We start from the raw sequence: 20,402 nt of genomic DNA, 5'->3' as shown, positions 1-20,402 counted from the left end.
TATATGTAATATGGGAATCATCTTTCACTTTTTTTTTCAGAAAAATGTATATGATAAAATGACATCTCTGAAGCTCTGTGATGTAAATTATTTATATTATGACCTTTTTCTGTTCCTTGATTTTTCTGCTGTATACTTTTATTTAGTGTATTTTTATTCCTTAGGAAATTATTGTCCGTGTGTCTCTATTGTACTTCATCTGGTCTAAATAAATCAATACTGCTCTCTTTATTTTTACCTTGTCAATTTTGTTCACATAACGCATGCACACAGTTGAGAAGGTTAAGTGATACTACAGGCCTTGACGACAGCACAGCAGCTCCTGGCTCCACCTGTCTCTATGCAGGAGACTGACACCAGAGGGAATGGGACGGCATGGAGCCGCCACAGAGAACGGGAACGCTGCCTCCACGGTGCACACTGAGACACTTGTGCAGCGTAGACGGCTCTTACTCTGCATTACAGATAGAGGGTTAGCTCCCATGCCCCTTGACATCTCTACTCTCATTCGCCCAGGGTGGTTAAACGACTATTCAGATTAAATCAGGAATTATGTTTGCACTGATACTACTGTGTAAATACTAAATATTGTCTTCTACAGACCAAATAACGAGTTCCCATTCTAAAGGTCCTTTTGTTTTCCGGTGGGTGTTGGTTTTCCCTTAACATCCTGTTTTAGTCCCTCAGTGTGCCCTGTCTCTGAGCCTTCCTTGGCAGTCTGAGGCCCAGGCTCTGTGTCCCGGGGCCTGACAGCTTGCCTAGATCCTGGGTTCTTCTGGCCTCAGCAGCACTGCTTTCTTCCCCAGGCTCAGCTCTGTGGCGCTGTGTATAGTGCCTTGAGTGGTCATGTGGCCCCCATCTCTTCTACATCCCCAGACACCTTTCCTTCCTTCTGCTGTCTGTGCTTCTCCAGGCAACTCTTCTGATTCTTCATCCCACCTGTGTCTGGGCTGGGTGCCCTATAACATCCTCATGTAACTTCTATGCTCATCTGATTTTGGAATTGCTTATGCCAGTTGTTTTCCACATGTGGTCTGGGGTCCTTGATGTCTTCTGAGAGCTTTACAAGGGCCTGAGAAGTCTGTCCTGGGTTTTCTACTGTAACCTCTGAAAACACCTACTGTTCTGCAAAACAGCTGAGCTTGTGGGAAGCATAGCTTTAGGTGTAACATTCAAAGCCTGTGCAGCCAGCTGTACCAGCAGAAACAACAATCTCAAGAAAATTTCTAGAGCAGTTAAGTCTCTGCTGGGGTCTGGACCTGGCTTTAGTCAATCAGTCCTCCACAGTCGTAACCCCAGTGTTCATGGACCTGCTTTAACCATGCTTTGACATTTTGACATTTGACCTGCTTTGACATTCAGGCCCTGGATATCATTTTACTTGGAGACATATCATTTTTATTTATTAAAATTAAAAAATATGAACCTGGTTATAGCCTTCATTAGTCTGTTTTACGGAGAAGGCAGTGGCACCCCACTCCAGTACTCTTGCCTGGAAAATCCCATGGACGGAGGAGCCTGGTGGGCTGCAGTCCATGGGGTCGCTAAGAGTCGGACACGACTGAGCGACTTAACTTTCACTGTCATGCACTGGAGAAGGAAATGGCAACCCACGCCAGTGTTCTTGCCTGGAGAATCCCAGGGACGGGGGAGCCTGGTGGGCTGCCGTCTATGGGGTTGCACAGAATTAGACACGACTGAAGTGACTTAGCAGCGGCAGCAGCAGCAGCAGCAGCAGCCTGTTTTAATTCGTGGAAAATGTCTTAGCGATTTTTCATCTGTATGCACAGTCCCCTGGATCACTTGAAGACACTGTCTCATTGTCTTACAGGAAGGTACTTTATTCTCAGCTTTTTGTTGAAAGTTTTCATAAGCTGCTGAGGTGTGGCTCTAAAGTGTGGAAGCTTGTCCCTTCCTGTCATTTCAGAACATGCACATATATTGTGACCACCACACTTTCATCTTTATCTCCACGTCATTACTCTGTATGTTGAATGTGAGCTCATTTGTGTGTTGGGATTCTCTGGTGGCTCAAACAGTAAAGAATCTGCCTGTGGTGCAGGAGACCTGGGTTCAGTCCCTGGGTTGGGAAGATCCTGGGGAAAAAGAAATGGCAACCTACTGAAGTATTCTTGCCAGAAGAATTCCGTGAACAGAGGAGCCTGGCGGGCTACAGTCCCCAGAGACAGTCCACAGACTTGCAAAGAGTTGGAGATGACTGAGCAACTAAGTAACTTTCATTTGTGTTCAAGAAACATGCATCATAGCAGGTTGTACCTTATATTCCGGGAAGCCTTTCCTGACTTCCTCCTGCATTATTACCCTTTGAGCTTTCTGTTCAGATCTGTTTGTCTTTCCTACCAGACAGAGGGAAAGGTGTCAGGGAAGTCTGCTTCCACAGTGTGTGGTGCACCTGGGTGACAAGGTGGTGGTCTCTCCAGCCTTCTGAGTGCCTGTGTCTCAGGCCTGTAGTGGTAGATCTGAAACACCGATGCCCTGCACTTTCTAAATGGAGATGTAATTTCCCGTGTTAATTCTTGACTTAGTGTCACCTGTAAGGGCTTCCCTGGTGGCTCAGACGGTAAAGCGTCTGCCTGCAATGCTGGAGACCCGGGTTCGATGTCTGGCTCGGGAAGAGGCACTGGAGAACGGAATGGCAACCCACTCTAGTACTCTTGCCTGGAAAATTCCATGGACAGAGAAGCCTGGTAGGCTACCGTCCGTGGGGTCACGACAAGTTAGACACGACTGAGCGACTTAACTTACTGTCACCTGTAGTAGATGTTCCTAAGCTGCAGTGGACTCGGGCCTCTGGGAATTCAGGAGCCTTCTGAAGTTGTATGCAGAACTTCCAGTTTGTTCATTTTTTAGTAGAGAGAGGGGAGTTTATGATCAGACTCTCAGAGTGGGGGAAGTAGGAGAAGACAAGAGGGGCTCAGGCAGTGGGGCAGCCTGGTGGTGAGGGACCCTGCTCCTCTCGCTGCTTCTCTCTTCTCCAGTTCCTGGCCAGAGTGGGCATCGGAATGCTTGTTTTTGGCTGTGGCTATTTCATTTCTCACTTTCCCCCTTACCTGATTTATTAATTCAGAATTTAATTGATATATGAGTTTGCTTATTAACTTATTGAATAAAGCTTAAATTGTGTATTCAGTATCGAAATTCTTATTTTAACAAGTTATACTTATGTTTCTGTTCAACTATGCTGAGTTTGTTGAAGAAGTTTGTTGTACGTGTGTGTGTATAACTTACATTCTAGTGCTTAAACTATTAAAAGTTGTTAACAAAATTTGTGGTCTCATCATGACAGAATTTACCAAACAAAATCTTAATAGTTGTATATGTATGTATGTATGTATGTGTATATATATATATTTAAATACACATTTTAAATATATGAGCCTGTTTTTAAGTTCCATTTTGTATTCAGTGATTAGGTAATATATTCTATTAACATTTTGAATTTGTGTGGTGTATTTAGGAATTATTAATGGATTGTTTAGGAATTTTAAATGAAGTAACATGTGCATATTTATCTAGGCTTTCCACACTGTAGAAGTCCACATGACTCAGCGATGACGAGCATGGTCTCTGAAGTCTAGACCACCAGGGACCTCACCCCAGCAGCATCACCTTCCAGAGCAGCATTGTCCACTATGGCAGCCACTGGTCATGTGGGGCTGTTCAGCACTTGGAGTGTGGCTGGTGTGACTGGCTGGATTTTTAGGTGTATTTAATTTTAATCAGCCTGTGTCTAGGCAGCCCTGTGTGACCTGTGGCTGCTATACTGGGCATCACAAGATGAGGTGACTTAACTCTTCTGTGTCCCAGGTTTCCTCTCTGGAGAGATGAGATCACACTTAAGCTACCCTTTGTGGTGGTTTTAAGAATAAATACTATATTTAAGGAGCTTAACTCTGTGCCTGGAAGAGACTGTGTCCTTGAGAAGTGGTCGTTAGTTATAATGACTATTATATATTTAATAAACTAGAATTACTTTTCTTTTGAGCATTCATTTAAACCTGTTTATTTTTATTCTTCCCTTTCAGGATTAATTTATTTTTGGAAATCAAGTGCAATATTAAAAGGAAAACAAAACCACACTACATTATTGGAAGCCATTTCTGCTAATTTTATTACAGTTTAAAATTTATGGTTTGATTTGAATACTATCATGGGAGGAGCTGTGAGTGCTGGGGAAGATAATGATGACTTAATTGATAACTTAAAAGAAGCCCAGTATATCCGCACTGAAAGAGTGGAGCAAGCCTTCAGAGCGATTGATCGCGGAGATTACTATTTGGAAGGCTACCGAGACAATGCGTACAAAGACTTAGCCTGGAAGCATGGCAACATACACTTGTCAGCACCTTGCATTTATTCTGAAGTTATGGAAGCATTGAAACTTCAACCAGGATTGTCTTTTCTTAACCTGGGAAGTGGAACCGGATATTTAAGTACAATGGTGGGCTTAATTTTAGGTAATTTTATTTTTGTAAAATTCTTTTTTAAAAAGTAAGCTGAGTTTGTACTGCTGTTTCTGATTTACAGGGTTTATTACTTTGTATACAGCATATGTTTGAATGCTCAAAGTAGTTACCTTCCTTAAGGTCAGAGTAGTCATCGTTTCTTATTTTCAGCCCTGACCCCCATAGTTAACTTCGCTTTCAGTGCTAGACGTGAAAAGTTCTTGGAACTGTTTTTGATCCCCCAACCACCGTCTGTACTGTACAATTGAGCAGTTGGCAGGTGGGAGGCTCAGGAGCATCTCGTAGCCTACTTGAGGTCAAGCATCCTGACAGCGGCTGGGAGAGTTTGGTGGGCCCTGGTGTCCTGTGCTGAAGTGGGTGGTGCTGTACTTGTTAGGGATCTAGAAGCATGTGGGGGGCGGAAGATGTGGCACTGCTGGGGCAAAGTGCAGGACGCAGGGCAGGGAAGAGGGGGAAGAGTGTGGGTCGTTATGTGTCCACCAAGCGTTATTTCTGAAGCAAGCATACAGCAGTAATCAAAAGGGACAGACAGCACTGCCTTCCTGAAGCTTCCTGGTGCTCACGATGAAGGCTTGACATTGCTGAAAGCACTTGACATGGTCTAGTAACCTGTTTAGTGTTCCCAGTAACCCTGTGAAGTGTGTATTGTCATGGTTCCTGTGTGTTTAAACTGAGTCACTGAAGTTCAGTGACTTGCCTGTGGTGCCATAGCTAGGAGATGAGAGCTGTGAAGTTGAGCCTGTGGGTGGACAAAGCATGCCAGGGGAGACACTGCTGAAAGACACGTGACGTTGGGCAGAGGATGGACAACCAAAGCTGTCACTGCTCCCTTTGGTGTTTGCTGGGCACCACCACGTGACAGGCAGGCATCAAGGTGCAACACGAAGGCCCATCTGACACAGACTTGCCCTGCGGTTTGCGGACTAGACTGGCTGGGGTGGAGAGACAGGAAGTGAGCGGTTCTTATCCCCTGTGACGTGTCCTGTGGCTGAGGTGTCTTCCCAGGTTACAAGGACGAGGCTGTGGCTTACAGTTCACTCTGGAGTGCTGGGGAATCATTGGAGGACTTTAGAGAAATGACTGTGATCCCCCTGTGACTAAGCAGTCCTGATTTTTTTGATTATCCTAGCGTCAGTATTAGTAATGTCCTTTTGGTTGCCAAAGTGTCCCAGTTTGGACAGTAAATTATGTGCTCACATCGTATGGCTTCAGGCGTTTTCAAGCCTGAAATCCCATTGCTCTGTGCTGGCTGTCTCTATACTTCTCTCCCAGTCATGGAGCCTGCAGTTGTTTCACTTAAAAAGAAGCCTGTTTATCCCACTATGGAGTCAGTTCCTGATACGTAGTAACTGGTCAGAAAGGTGACATTATTCGTTTTTGCCTAGCGAGAATTTAAGCAGTTTGCATTTACGTTTGGTGATCTCTGTGATTCTGAGATAGCATTTTCATCAGGTTGGGAATCCCAGAAATCCAACTCTTGTATCATGAGAGCCTCTAGGAAAGGGATGTGGGGTTTGAGAGATCTCCAAATCCAAGGAGCAGAGTGGAGTGGTAGAGAGAGCTTCTTCCCAAAGTGGGCTTGCTGTCCTTGAGCCAGTGTGCTTCTTTACCAGCTCTGGCCACTAGTGCTCGAGTCCAGCCTCAGATAAGTGTTCTGCTCCTCCAGATGGTTAGCTGGCTCCTGCTGCAGGTGGGAGTTTTAGCCAAAGGCCTGAGGGGGGAGAAAAGGAATCACAGTTAGCAGCCTTGCTCACTCAGTCTATTCCCTAGTCCTGGTCCCTAAGAAATGGGCTTCCTGGGGCTAGCTGCCTTTGTGGGGCAGCCGCCAATTTTATTGACTTTTCTTAATTGGAGGGAAATTGCTTTACAACATTCTTTTGGTTTTTGCAGTACAACAGCATGAATCAGCCATAATTGTGCATATATCCCCTCCCTCTTGAGCTTCCCACACCTCATCCCGCCTCTCTAGGTCCTCACAGAGCGCCAGGCTGGGCTCACTGTGTTACCCAGCAGCTTCCCACTAGCTGTCTGCTTTACACATGGTGGTGTGTCTATGTCAGCGCCACTTTTCTTAGTTTGTCCCACCCTCTCCTTTCCCTGCTGTGTCCACAAGTCCATTCTCTTTGTTTGCACCTCCATTCCTGTCCTGCAAATAGGTTCATCAGTACTGTTTTTCTAGATTCCATGTATATGCATTAATTTATTGTGTCTGGAGTGTTTCCTCCTCCAGCCTGAAGGCAGTGTGGAAACACAGACCCTTGTGTGGCAGTTCACAGGGAGGACATCTCCTCCTGCTCCCAGGCTCCACGGAGTCACAAGTGTTCAGTCACAGGCATGACTACCCTTACTGGATATTGTTTGGGGATTCGTCTGTGTGTGCGTGCAGTCAAGATCAAGGTATAATTTCTCTCCTTTTGATGGAGAAGGTATTTGATGAGAAAGATAAAAACTTTTAAAAAGGAAAGAACAGAGCCTGTAAAACTGTGATTACAGTTAATAAATCTTGGATCTCTCCAGCGTCTGAGAAGCTAATCATTTTTCTGCTGCTCTCCTTGTTTGGTTTGTATTTCTTGAGCATTTAATTAAATCAAGGAGGGGACACATTCACAGAAATCACTTAGCACTCACTCCAGAGGAGGGTGCTTACGTGCTGCCTGTAATTATTTGAGTGTGGTGCCTCAGGCTGGGTCCTGGTGCTTCCCATGACCTTGTCTTACTAAGTTCTGCTCGCACCCTGGCACTCAGCCCTGCCCTTCAGTCACAAGACGAGGGTGACAGGTGCTCCCTGGCAGTAGCAGCTCTCATCCAGTGATGTGCTGGTATAATCGGGGTCCAGGCTGAGGTGGGGAGAGGGGAGGTCTGCGGAGGAGGCCTCTTGAGGAATCTCCACCTTGCAGTCTTGAGAGCTCTTGTTCGGTGAGAGGAGGTTTATCCTCACTTCAGGAGATTTCTCATAATTAAAGTACACTTGAAGCAGTTATTCATAAATGGAATTTATTTTTGTCCCATACAGAGAAGATGGATGATTCCAAGTTCTAAATTATACCTCATTTCAGATAACTTGTTTAGTTTCCAGTTGAAGATACATTCATAGTCTAAGAGTCTTCCTATGAAGAACTGTCACAGAGAATCTAGTCCTTCATTGATGAAGGTGATCCATTTTGAGAGCCCTTCCATCGCCTGTGAAGATTCCCTCCCCCAGCCCCTGGCAGCCACGTTCCTCTTTTCTGTCTCTGGGTTTTCCTTTCCTGTGCATGTCATGTCAGTGGAATCGTGTAGCATACGATCTTTCTGTAGGCTTGCTTTCCCTGAGCGTTAGATTTTCAGGGTTCACGCCTGCTGTAACATGCATCGTTGCTCCATTCCTCTTGGTGGCTGAGTAGCATTCCGTTGTGTGGGTAGACCACACTTTGTTCTTTCACCACTTGATGCCTGTTTTGAATGATGCTGATGTGAACATTCATGTGTAATAGTCTTGGTGGAGACGTCCATTTTCATTTCTCTCAGGTGGATTCCTAGGAGTGAGATTGCTGGACTGTATGGTAAGTTTGTGTTTAACTTTTTAAGAACTTGCCAAGCTTTTCTGGAGTGGCTGCATCATTTTCTATTCCCACCAACAATGTATGAAGTTCCAGTTTCTCCATATCTTCACTAGTGGTGTTTTGTTTTATTTTAAATAACATCTTAGTGGGTATAACATGGTATCTTGTGGTTTTAACTTGTACCTCCCTGATGACTAATGATGTGGAGCATATGTTCCTATGATTTTTGGTCATTCCTCTATCTTCTTTGGTGAAATGTCTATTCAGCTCTTTGCTCCATGTTTAAATTACATTGTTGGCATCCTTATTATTAATGAGTTGTAAGTGTTCTTTTAAGTACAAGCCCTTTTATGATTTTCAAATCTCTCTTCATTTCCTTTTAAGCACCCCTTTAGAAAACTCATGCCTCCCTTGATCCCTGAGAGTGAGGGAGATCCAGAGCCTCCTTTCCCCTATCCCCTTTTTTCTGGACAGAACACAGTTCTGCAGGTTTCCATGGTTCTCTCTAAGGCAGATTCTCTTCTCTGCATTACGCCAAACTTCAGTTTTCCCTCTGTCTTTTTACCCTACTTTTTTTTTTTTAAGGAATTACAAAGACTATTCTTAGTACGTGCTTTATTTTGGGCTGTGAGTGAATCTGTTTTGAAAAGAACCCTTTCCTTTAGGCTACTAAGATTTTCTGAAATCAGTAAAGCTCCTTACCATTTAAACCGTTTCTTCTTAGTCCTAGTTGGGCTTCTGTGCATCTTCTTTCTGTCCATATACCCCGAAGGAAGTGGCAACCCACTCCAATATTCTTGCCTGGAGAATCCGATGGAGAGAGGAACCTTGAGGGCTACAGTCCATGGGGTCGCAAGAGTCGAACTCGACTGACTTTGACTTGACTGACCCTGTAATCAGAGACTTCCCAGGTGGCTCAGTGATAAAGAATCCGCCTGCCAGTGCAGGAGCTGCAGGAGACTCAGGTTTGATCCCTGGTTTGGGAAGATACCCCGGAGGAGGAAATAGCAACCCATTCTCGTATTCTGCCTGTGGGAAATCCCATGGGTGTAGGAGCCTGGTGTGCTATATAGTCCATGGGATTGCAGAGAGATGGGCATGACTGAGCATGCATACACATGTACAATACAAGTTTTAGAAATTTTGCAAATTTTTACAGTAATTTGAGTATATTTCCTTAGAGGTTGAAAGGCAGTTCCTTCAGTGCTGTGAAGGGTGTCAGGTGGCTCTCTTGGCATCGTGAGGCGTCTTGAGTTTTTACTTTCAGGCTTAGCTCCCCAATCTGCATTATCTGTCAACTGAGAACAGTTGGGCTGTATTTGTGAATTTGCTTCCTTGCTGAAATGTGTCTGTAACCCTCACATCAGTATTCGTCATTGGTGCATGTGTTCGGGGAGGGGGGACAGAGTGAGTTATCCTGTGGACATGGTCCCCTGGGCCAGGTCAGGGGTGCGGTCCAGCTCGTGCCTCAGGGCGGTGGCCGGAGGATGCAGTCACAGCGTGGTGCAAACAACTGTGGTGCCGGGCCAGTTTGGAGCTCATTTCTTTCATAAGAGAAAACACTCTTCTAGGGTGAGTTCTTAGGACTGAACATTGCTGACTGTCTGAGGTAGGTATATATGTGGAGTATACGCACACTCTTCCCCTGCAGCCATTGGGTGGTGCAGCATTTGCATATTGTTTTTCTGGACTTAATAGAACATAAACTACCGCAAATAATGAGTACTGACTGGATGCTTCAGAAAGTGACTAAACCTTTCTGAGTTTGTGTGTCTGTGTGAAATAATTTGTGAATCTCCAGCTTCCAGTGAGTCACTACTCTGGAGCGGGCATCCGTGGCCTCGGCGCTCTCCTCAGTCTTTCCTGGCTGAGATGTGCTGGACTAGCGCCCATGTGAGCGGCTTACCTGTGTTGCCGGGCTGTGCCTGTGCTGGCCTTCACACCCTGTGTGGGCGGCTCCTGCAGCATCAGCCTGGCCACTGCCCCATGCCTTCTGCCTGCAAAGATTCTTTCGATGGATTTCACTCCTCTTTGCATTTCCTTTATAGACATTTACTTTAGCCTGTTGTGGAAGCTTCTTTGCCTTCAGCCTATGGTGAAGGGTGGCTCCTCTTCTGTCTTCAGGTTACCTCCACGTGCAGAGGATTCACAGGTTTCCAGCACCAGGTCTGTCTGCGGAGCTCTGGACACTGCATCTTCCAAGCTGACCAACAAACTGGATACTTGATTTTGCTGTGCTTACTGCATATCTCTTCTTCAGTGTGCACGAGATTCTGAAAGTTCAACATGTCTCCACCTCGAGTGACCCTTCCTCACCCTAGCCAAACACCAGAGCAGTTGAGGTTGGCTTCTGCCACCTGTGTATCCATTTTGGTGACTCAAGGCAGAAACCTGAACACCACTCTCTCTTCTCTCTAATTATATTTGGTGGAATAGGCAATACATTCACAGAGTTAAATAATCCAAAAGAATCAAAAGGCATACTTTTAAAGATTTTCCTTACCTGCCTCTCCTCCACTTTGTCTGGTTGCCCTCTCCACTTGAAGAACAGCGTATGGAGCCCTGGGAACACCTCTGCTTCTGCACAGACTCCATTTAATGTTTATGGGGATGATGGTTGACTTGAAATCAGAAGAGTTTTCTTAGGTACATGAAGGAAAATATGTATTGCATCTTAGAAGATTTCTAGCAAACCACTAAAATTAATAAGAAATTTATTTTGAATGGAATATACTTTTCTGTGTAAGATTTACTTCTGTACAATGCCTCATTCTGTGATGAAATAGATGTGACGTGGCTTTTTGCCAGTATACTTACAAAGACATGAAAAATACACATTTTTATGCTTTGTATAGATCATTGGCCTCAGTCTTACTTGTAAACCTTTTTAAATTTGGGACCATAGCTCCCTTTATGTACTTTTATCTTTCTTCAAAGAGTATTTGTTATGTGTGCCTTTGTGAGCTGCTGAGCATACAGCTGTGTAGAAGACATCCCACATATCGTGCGTGTTATTTCTGAACCAGCAGCAGGAGCATTGGGTCAGTTTTGTTGGCTGTTCTTCATTTAGGTCAGGAAATAGTTGTTGAGTATCGATGTGTCTTGGTTACTTGTGACTTGATCACTCGCATTGGCCCTGGAGTATCTTTCGCAGGTGAATACCCAGTGCAGTGGGAGTTGATGAAATGGCTTCCAGGGGAAGTGGACTGATACCGAACGCTGTTTACATTACCTTTTAAACCATGTTCTGTTATGTTATAGTTGAGCACACCTCAGTTTACTGACTTTGCTTTGGTGTAATGTTCCAGTGTAGACATGTGAGTTCCAGTCGTAAGTTACTCAGCCACATTAGACTTGGGTATTATCAGCCCTCTGGATGGAGGTATCTAAAACAGCTGGTTCTGACATCTGTTCTTGATAGTTCGACATTTTAGGAACGCATTTTACTTTGGGCCTTGAGCCCGTGGTCCATGATTGCTTAAACCAACCTTTTCAGGTTTTGTTAAACATATTTCTAAGATTTGAGTGTTGTTTAGTCACTAAGTTGTGTCCAACTCCTGTGTGATCCCACGGACTGTAGCCCGCCAGGCTCCTCTGTCCATGGTATTTCCCAGGAGAGAATATTGGAAAGGGTTGCCATTTTCTCCTCCAGGTGATCTTCCTGACCCAGGGATCGACCCAGGATCCCGACCCTGCAGTGGCAGGTGGATTCTTTACTGCTGAGCCGCCTGGGGAACCAGCACTTCTATCCATAAGCTGAGGGAAGCCCACGGGACTAGAACTTCCCCTTTAATTACAAAACTTGCCTCACAAGGCCTTTGCCAAACCTAGCAAGCAGGTTTCTAGTCTTAGGTGTGTCCTGCTAGCCAAAGAATTTGAAGCTTTTAGCGTGGCAAGATTGAGTAAATGTTTGACAGTGCTTTTGTTATTATGCTTTTTTAGCATCATATAATCAAATGGAGAAACCATAGGAAAATAGGTGTACCTTAGTAAGTTTCTCTTAATTTGTATATTGGTTCCTTAATCTTTGGCTGATTCATTTTCCTCCCCATTCTTTTATCCCCCTTTGTACTGCTTTGTCTCTTTGCACTACATTGGCAGGCTGTTCTCAGAAAGAGACCTGCTCATGTCTCCTCTCCACCTGTTACTACTGTCTCGGAATCCTTATAAATTACTCCTGAATCTTCCCGAAGATACCTGGAATTAGTAACGAAGTATCATTGCAGTTTATTTAAGGGTGTTTTTCCCCTATATAGTTGACCTTCTGTATCCAGGGTTTGAGGATTCATCTGCCGTGCAAAACTTGAATTTATCACATGCTGGCAACTGTATACATAGCATTTCCATTGTATTTACAACTGTATGCATAGCATTCACGTTTACATTGTACTGGGTATTGAGTAGTTGAGACGGTTGGGGGGGATGTACAGATGTGCAGGTCATATATGCAAATACTACTTCCATTTATACGAGGGACTTGTGTGTCCACAGTCCATAGATTTTGGTATTTTCAGGGTCTGGTCCCAGAGTCTGCTCTGCCCCATACTCCCCCGACTCCCATATACTGAAGGATGACTATGTTTTAATTCTTGCTGAGAAACTTTACACTGGTTTCCTAGAAACCGATAACTGGTTCACCTACTCCCTCTTGTGGTAAATACTTAGTTTTATCCTGATGCTTTTATTTGTGGTGGTTATCTCTCTTTCTCTTTCTCTTTTTTTTTTGTGGTGGTGATCTCTCTTATGTCATTTTACCCAAGAGAGCACAGATCTGATAGTCCAAAGAGACTCAAACACACATTTAGGCTGGGCACTGCAGTGATGAGGAGAGTGTGGGTGGTGTGGTCAGCAAAGCCTCCCGTTAGGGTCGCCTGCAGTGCCTGGGCCTCTCCCTGAGGGACTCTCTGCCCCGTTCACGGTTTAAATTAGAATACATTTAATCTATTTTTACATCTAATTTAAAAATTCCCAGGTTATTCTAACGTGCAGTCAGGGTAGAGAACCACTTACAAACATGGTGCAGTTTCGGTGCCATGATTAACCAGTTGTGTATTTGCAGAGAGACCATGCTTGAATTTCTGGTGATTTGTAGTTGTTTTGTATTTTATGGTATGAAAGACTCTGACATCATTTAGGTGATTTCTCACAGACCCATTTCACACAGTAGGAAGGACCTCACGGGGAATGTGACTGGTCTGACTGCAGCTGTAGGAGCCAGAGTTGGAAACTGAGGCACGGCCTTGAATCCACTGTGTCTCCCCCTGTACCCCCCAGCCCCCTCCACCCCCCACCAGTGACTGAGTAAGTGCATCTTTAGGGCTCCTCTAGTCACGTGCCGTGTGCTGTGAAGTGGTCTTGCTAAGGCTGTTCCACAGATTAGCTCTCCACAAAGGACGGAGGGCACGGGCGTCCTCGGCTCAGGCAGCTCTCAGGTTCCCGCGCCTGCCAGGGGCAGCCTTCCGCCTGCATGCCACACTCTGTCACCTTTCTGGTACTTCAGAGAGGAGTGGAGTAAGGGATATATAGATGAGAAATGGAGGTGTTGATAGGCACCTGATACCCAGACATAATAATCGGTGACCTTTATGTATAAGTTCTGATTATTGACTAACTGGAAGGTGATAAATAAGCTAATTCAAGTACCACAAAAGAAAAACATTCTGTAGAGCTTATTATTATATTGACATTTTATTGTATTTGTTACTGCTCTTAGTAAATGAACTTTTGCCAGCCTTAAAAATAATTTCTAATATAGGGTATCTAGGTTTTTCTAATAACTGTATTTGTCTTAATAAATGTTGACTTCTGTGTAAGTTTCTCTTTCAATACTTAGCTATTAAAGATAGTGGTCCACTGTTAGTACTTTTATTTTTTTTTTAATTGTATGACAAGGTTTTTAAAGTTAAAAAAAATTGTATGACAGAAATTAAACTTCTCTTATTTCTAAAAAGATCTCTTCCCATTGGCACACACAGAATAATGTTGGAATCTGCTCAGTGCAGTCAGATGCATGCTGTACCTGTTAGATGATGTTAGGAAGTCTTAGGCTTTGCTTTTGCATGCCTTTTTCATTTTCTCCAGTGACAGCTTATACCTTTCTGTTAGAATTATTTTGTATTAATTTATCCATTTCTTTGAAAATCGTGTACTTAAAAAAATCTGTGAGTAGCACATCACTTTTTGGTTGAAAAAGTTGTGCATGCCTGTGTTGACACACTTTAGACAACAGGGTGTAATGGTGGAAATGCCTCTTCCCACCCAGACCTCTTTGTCCCCTTCTTTGGAAGCAGCTGCGTATTTTTCAGTTTTCTATGTTCTATTTTTCTGTTCTGTTTAATACAGGTGTCAATTGAACTGTAATAAAAAGCATCACATACACTTCTATCATATCCTCGATGTGTTCTACTTGTATATCACATTCTAAATAAATGAGATGTTGGTGACATTGCCATATAAGTTCTGCCTTCTATTAGTGCATTCTTTTCAGTATATTAATTACTGTTTAATTTATTAGTGATAATAAAGATATACCTCCATGTTATTTTAAAATTAAGTCCATCCATTAAATCATCAGTGGTGTTTGTATCAGAATTAATGATAGTATGTACATTTATCTGTCAAATCCATTGTATGTTAATGAAGTTGTCTTTATTTTGTGTCAAGGTGATGTGAAAAAGTCTTAAATTTTCTTAGCAGACTTTAAGCCTTATTTCTAAAAGTTGCCACTTTGCACTTAGATATTATATGAGCAGAAAGCAAGAAAAGGAAAATGAGACCAGAGCTGTTTTAAGTGACAGCGTATGTAGTCCCTTTTGATCCAGAGCACTCAGGTTGATTCCCTCTGCTAGTAAAGCAGTTTGAAATACTGAATAGCAGCCTAGATTTCTACATTCTTTACTTGACACCTTTCTTAACAGTGCTTATTCATTCAGGTCTATTGGAAACTTCAACCCCAGAAATATTGACCTTTTAGTGATCTCTCATCCATACAACTAGATTCTTAATAGTTAATGAAAATATAAAAGTCTCTTAATGTTTTACATTCAGTGGATTACTTTAAAAGGGTAAAAGAAAAATTAGATTTCCTAGAGCAGTATTTTCCTTACTATGTTTATAATATTAAGTAATTGTGTAATTTGAGGTTTTTAAATGAGGAAAACTTTATTCATTATCATTATTCATCATTGTCTCAATGGACATGAATTTGAGCAAACTCTGGGAGATGGTGAAGGACACGGAAACCTGGTCTGCTATAGTCCGTGGGTCGCAAAGAGTCGGACACGACTGAGTGACCGAACAACAACAAAACAAAACTTTGTTCAGGGTTTCTTAGCCTTTTTTTATTGCCTTAACGAAGTCCAAGTTTTCACACTACTCAAGATTGAATACTAAATTAAAAAGTGACATCACTGTATGTACTTCTCTGTTTAAATTTTTTGCCATTTTCATTTATTTTTTGAAAAAAAAAAAAAAGACAATTCTAATTTTTGTCTATTTGTCTTTGTTAATAAGGAATTATAAGAGATCTTAAATAATATTGAATGGATGCTCTAATTTGCAGATAAAGGCTAATGGTTTGATGAAACAAAAACTGAGAAGTGAATCATTTAAGATTACATTGATCAGAATAACTTTAAAAAAGTATAAAAGCATTGCAAAGGAATTTAATGCTCTTACGTGGTATGATGGATCAAGTACCTTTTTACTTTTTTCATCTAAATACATTTTTTAAGTAGTATCAGTTGTTTTTCTTTTTTAACAAATCAATAGAAATACAGTAGGTTTATCTGCTTTCGACTTGAGGATGGTTTCCGAACATTTTGGTTTAATTTTTGTCATTAGGTAATTCCTAGGTTACAAGCTGGTATTTTCATACCTTTCCTGTACATTCAAAAATGTTTATTTGAATATGAATGTGATTTCGTGGTTATTTTAAAGTTCTTTGAGGTCCATAGCAATCCCATATATGTTGTGTTTTTAATAGCATTCAGTAGGGGCACATTCAGGTAGTTCCAAAGATATGTACCAGATAACCAAAAAATAACACCCATGAGCCAACCTCCCCCCACAACATACACACTTTTTTCTGGGAGACCAGTTACAAAGTAAGATAAAAATATAACTAAAATTTTGGGGAAAAAAATGTAGAGAGACAAACCCGATTGGCTCAGTGTCAGAAGTCTGGGAGGAGCAAGGTGACTAGGTGAGATAGAGTGTCACTGTCAGGGGGTCGCAGGGCAGGCAGGAGGCACAGTCGCCTTAGGAAATACGAATCCAGGTGGTCATGTTCTCCGCCAGGACCAGGGTTGGGGAAGGAGCCATCCTGCGACTGCCCTCTGCTCCTCATTCCTGGATGGTCACCCATCCTTGGCTGTGTGCAGGAAGAAATACCGAGTAAGAAGTGAGAAGTGCATTGGAACAGGAGTGTCAATCAGCTTTGCCCAGTGACCACGCTCCTCTGGACACTGGGAGCTCCAGGGACAGGGTGTGGTCTCAGCCCTGGAAGAATTTAGTACTCACTGGGCAATGGGGTGCACACCTGTGTCAGCCCATGGATTGAGACATTTCAGAGTTAACAAAGCTTTTTAACAAGTGATAAATAATGATAAATTTTGATGGCGAAATGGAAAACAATGGCAAATGACTTAAACTTCATACAGAAATGTGATTATTTCTTGGGCAGTGTTGTCCTGACAGATAAACTACACTCCTGAGAGAACTCTTTATGACTTACTCTTTTAAAGCAATGTAAATAGATTTCCATATAACTTTATAAATCTGTGGCTAGCAGATACATTTTGAGTTCTCTTTAAATGCTCCTGTGCTAGATAAATGAACAGAAATTAAAAGAGCTCTGTAAAGGCATTCTTAATATTGTTTATAAATGCTGCTGCTACAATTGCAGGTCCTTTTGGAATAAATCATGGGATTGAACTTCATTCAGATGTGGTGGAATATGCCAAGGAAAAACTGGAGAGCTTCATCAAAAATAGTGATAGCTTTGATAAGTAAGTATTCATATCTATGGTTTTGCTTTGAAAGCACTTAATACGTAGGTACGAGTGATGTGTGTGTTCCTCACTACTGTTAGTTTATTGATCCTGGCTTGAGTGCAGCAAAAATCAACACACTATAAAATGCAAGAGGAAAGTAAGTTAGAAAACTATGTTCTAATTCTTACTCTGTGTAAACAAATAGTAGATTACAAGTAAATAAGTTTTATGTTTTAATTATATGCTATTGTCACTTTATTAGTAGGGTATTGTTCCATTCATTAAACATCACACAGGTACCTTTTCTGACGATCGAAGGTAAAGATGTTCCTGGCCATAGAATCTTTGGCAACTGTGTTTATACCTTTGGGGATAGTAATTAAATACGAGTGATACCTCTTAGCATATGGAGGACTTTTTCTTAAAAACATAAAGTTACTTAATAATATAGCTAACTGAAATTATCATAGAAATATTTCACTATATCCTGTGAGAGCTGTATTTTGAGAAATCTGTTTATAAAACCATTGTTCTGAACTACTTTCCCTTGGGGAAAACACTGCACAGGCATTGGTCCTTGCAGGGAAGTCTGTTTGGTGTGCCATGTCCCTAACTATTCAGCAAGCAGTGATAGTAATGTGGATAGTACTGTGAAACTGAAAAATTTAGATGGCATTTCTCTCTCAGCTAGTCATATTTTCAAAGAGAGAAAGGCTAACAAAGGATGAGAATTGAGCTTAGAACTTAGTCCCTCTACATGACAGAGCTTTGGTCCAGAGTTCCGGTCTAGAGTTCCAACCCAGCTTGTTGGGTGTGAGCCTCCCTCACTTGGCTCTGATCTGGCCACGGCCGTGGTCGTAGGGGTGAGAGATCTACCAGTGGGCGGGGGTCTGAGCTGAAGGTTGTCTTCTGAGTTCAGGCATCTCCTGGCATGTCTCCCCCATTCGCCTCCCTCCTCTGCCTCCCACCCCCTGGCAGTGGCACTTGGTGGGCTGAGGAACAGAAGCCTGTGCTGCAGCTTCAGTGCTCAGTACAGAGCGGGGGCTGGAGTGTGTGGGAGGGGTGTCCAGACCTGAGACCCGCAAGCCAGGAGACTGCACATGCTGGGCTTTGGGTTTGTTCCATAATCAGTCCATTGAGCAGGTCACTGGAATCTTCTGCACCAGTTTGCTGAACACTGTCCTTTTATCTTATTCTGTCTTAATAAATAGTTAACCTTTAATTCACATTTTTGAATCATTTTTCAAGTGCTTACCATGTTGGTTCATATTCTGTTTACATTTCCAAGAAAAACATACTGTTTGGCAGAAATAAAATAGATTTTAGTCCAAGTTATTTTGTAAGAAATTGAGATTCAATTGTAGTACCCTTTGTGTCTTCATTTCTGTCTATCTTTTAATTAGTGGTATGGTAAGTGCTTAAAATGTGGGCATGGATATTTTTATATTGTTTATTAGAACTGTGGAATTTTGTGGAATTTATTGAATTTCTATTGTAAGTATTTGTTTTGATGTTGAAACTTAATTATACACAGAAGACCATTTGAATACAGTTAAACTTAGAAAATGTGAAAGGAATATTAGTAAAAGCATATGTTTAAGGTTTATCTTAATATTTTAGATAATAATACATTTCGGATATTAACACATAAAGGCACAGATAATTCCCTTTTGGGTCATTAATCAGGCAGAACAAGCTTAAGGAAGAACTTTGAATCATGGAAGCACCTCTACAGTATCTATGGAGACAAGTCTTGCTGACAAGGGCATGGTCCTGGCAAACAGTAAAATATGTCATTCTTTAAAGTCTGTCTTTTGTTTTAAATTAGTTTATTTCAATTGGAGAGTAATTACTTTATAATATCCTGATGATTTTTGCCATACATCATCATGAATCGGCCACAGGTATACATATGTCCCCCCAATCCTGAATCCCCCCCTCTCTTTCCTCCCCACCTATCCCTCTGGGTTGTCCCAGAGCACTTGCTTTCTGTGTCGATGTAATTTAAATATTGAATAATCTAAAACACAGTTAACTTTGAAGGCTATATGTATTTAAGTGTCTCAAGTTTAAAAAAATTCTCAAATTGTTTTCGTGTAATCGTGAGATACCAAATGTCCTTCGCTTGTATTTCTTGAGTGGTGTTGTTAGACTGTGTTATACAGGTTTGTTATTCTTAAAATGGTGAATCATCTCAAATACGGTGATATGACTGATCTAAATGTTTCTTCATAATTTTTAATGGTCTTATTATTTTAGTTAAAATAATCAGGCTTTATAATATGGTTGTTTCTGAAATGTTACAACTTATTTTTAAAACAGATTCTTCTGTTAACAGACTATTCTTAAAAAAACAGTCCTGGAAATGTTACCTATTTTAGTTTTCAGGTAGCTTCTGAAATAGTAGTTTTGTACTTCAGATTATAAAGGTATCTTGCTTACAAAGGTAGCAGGTACTGGCAAATGCTTTGTTTTGCATAAAGTCATGACTTGGTTGGAAGTTAAGTAGTCAAAGCTGATGGGTCATTTAATGGACTCCTTTTGGGGTCATTTATCATTTGATTTTGGTGATAGAAATGATAAAGATGTAGCAATTTTCTTCCTGTCTTTATGTTTTGATGATTTCTTTGCGATTTTTCTTGGTGTTTGTGGAGAATATTTCTATTTACTTTCAGTTTTTAAATTTAAAAAACTTGCCATGCAAAGTGACTTTAAAAATTCTATTCCTAAGCAGTTTTACTATATATTTAGTTGTTTACAGGTCATAAAAATACTTGTTTTAATTAATAAAATATAAAGTAACTCAGGAAACAAAATTGCTATTTATGTATCCCTTAGTACTTAGGACCGGGCCACCTTGATTGTGTGTAACAGGAAGACAATAGAAAGCTAAAACCTAATATTTATCCAGTCTTATTTATCCTCTTGGTTTGGATCTTACCAGTTCCTTTTTCAAAAGTATTATATCACTTATGATTTAAACTGTATCTTTGAAGTTTTCTTATGTGTATCTATTGGAGATCATAGTAAACTCCCAAATGTAGTAGGCGAGAATAGAGTCAATAAACTGCTCAACATTAGAATGTTTAATGTAAGATATAGATTAAAAAAAAAATGCAGGTGTATGTTTTTGTGTATGCTTTATAAAGGAGCCTTGGTTCCTGAGTCTTAAAGGTACTATTTCTTCTTTCAGAAAAAATTACCCATAATACAGTGTTAATACTTGTAAACTTTGTTTCTGTGTCTCAGTTCTATATCAGCAAATCTGAAGATTTGGTGAGGCTCCTGTGAGCTCACTGTGCTCCAAGGCGAGAGAGGAGGCAGGTTCTCCATGTGGCTGCTGCCTGTGCTCTGCCTCCGGTGTTGCCAGACTCACCTTC

At 41.7% G+C, this 20,402-nt stretch overlaps 1 protein-coding gene across 11 annotated transcripts in view; it reads left to right on the top strand.

The window, feature by feature from the left end:
* Window positions 1-20,402, top strand: part of PCMTD1 (protein-L-isoaspartate (D-aspartate) O-methyltransferase domain containing 1) — a 48,245-nt gene that overhangs the window by 14,910 nt on the left and 12,933 nt on the right. For 7 of the 11 annotated variants that reach the window (XM_042254188.2, XM_060393392.1, XM_060393397.1 and 4 more), the window contains one exon: window positions 16,935-17,037. Coding sequence is in view for 4 of the 11 variants with exons in the window: in XM_027972947.2 (XP_027828748.1) it covers window positions 4,172-4,478; window positions 16,935-17,037 (410 nt within the window). In the remaining 7 variants the exon portion in view is untranslated. Of the gene's footprint in view, window positions 1-40; window positions 232-4,046; window positions 4,479-10,153; window positions 14,486-16,934; window positions 17,038-20,402 lie in introns of those variants that run through there. The other 4 variants (XM_042254196.1, XM_060393391.1, XM_027972947.2 and 1 more) reach the window with 3 other exon arrangements.

This window comes from Ovis aries, chromosome 9 (genome assembly GCF_016772045.2).
Source record: "Ovis aries strain OAR_USU_Benz2616 breed Rambouillet chromosome 9, ARS-UI_Ramb_v3.0, whole genome shotgun sequence".
NCBI lineage: Eukaryota > Metazoa > Chordata > Mammalia > Artiodactyla > Bovidae > Ovis > Ovis aries.
This window is presented reverse-complemented; position numbering and strand designations above follow the sequence as displayed.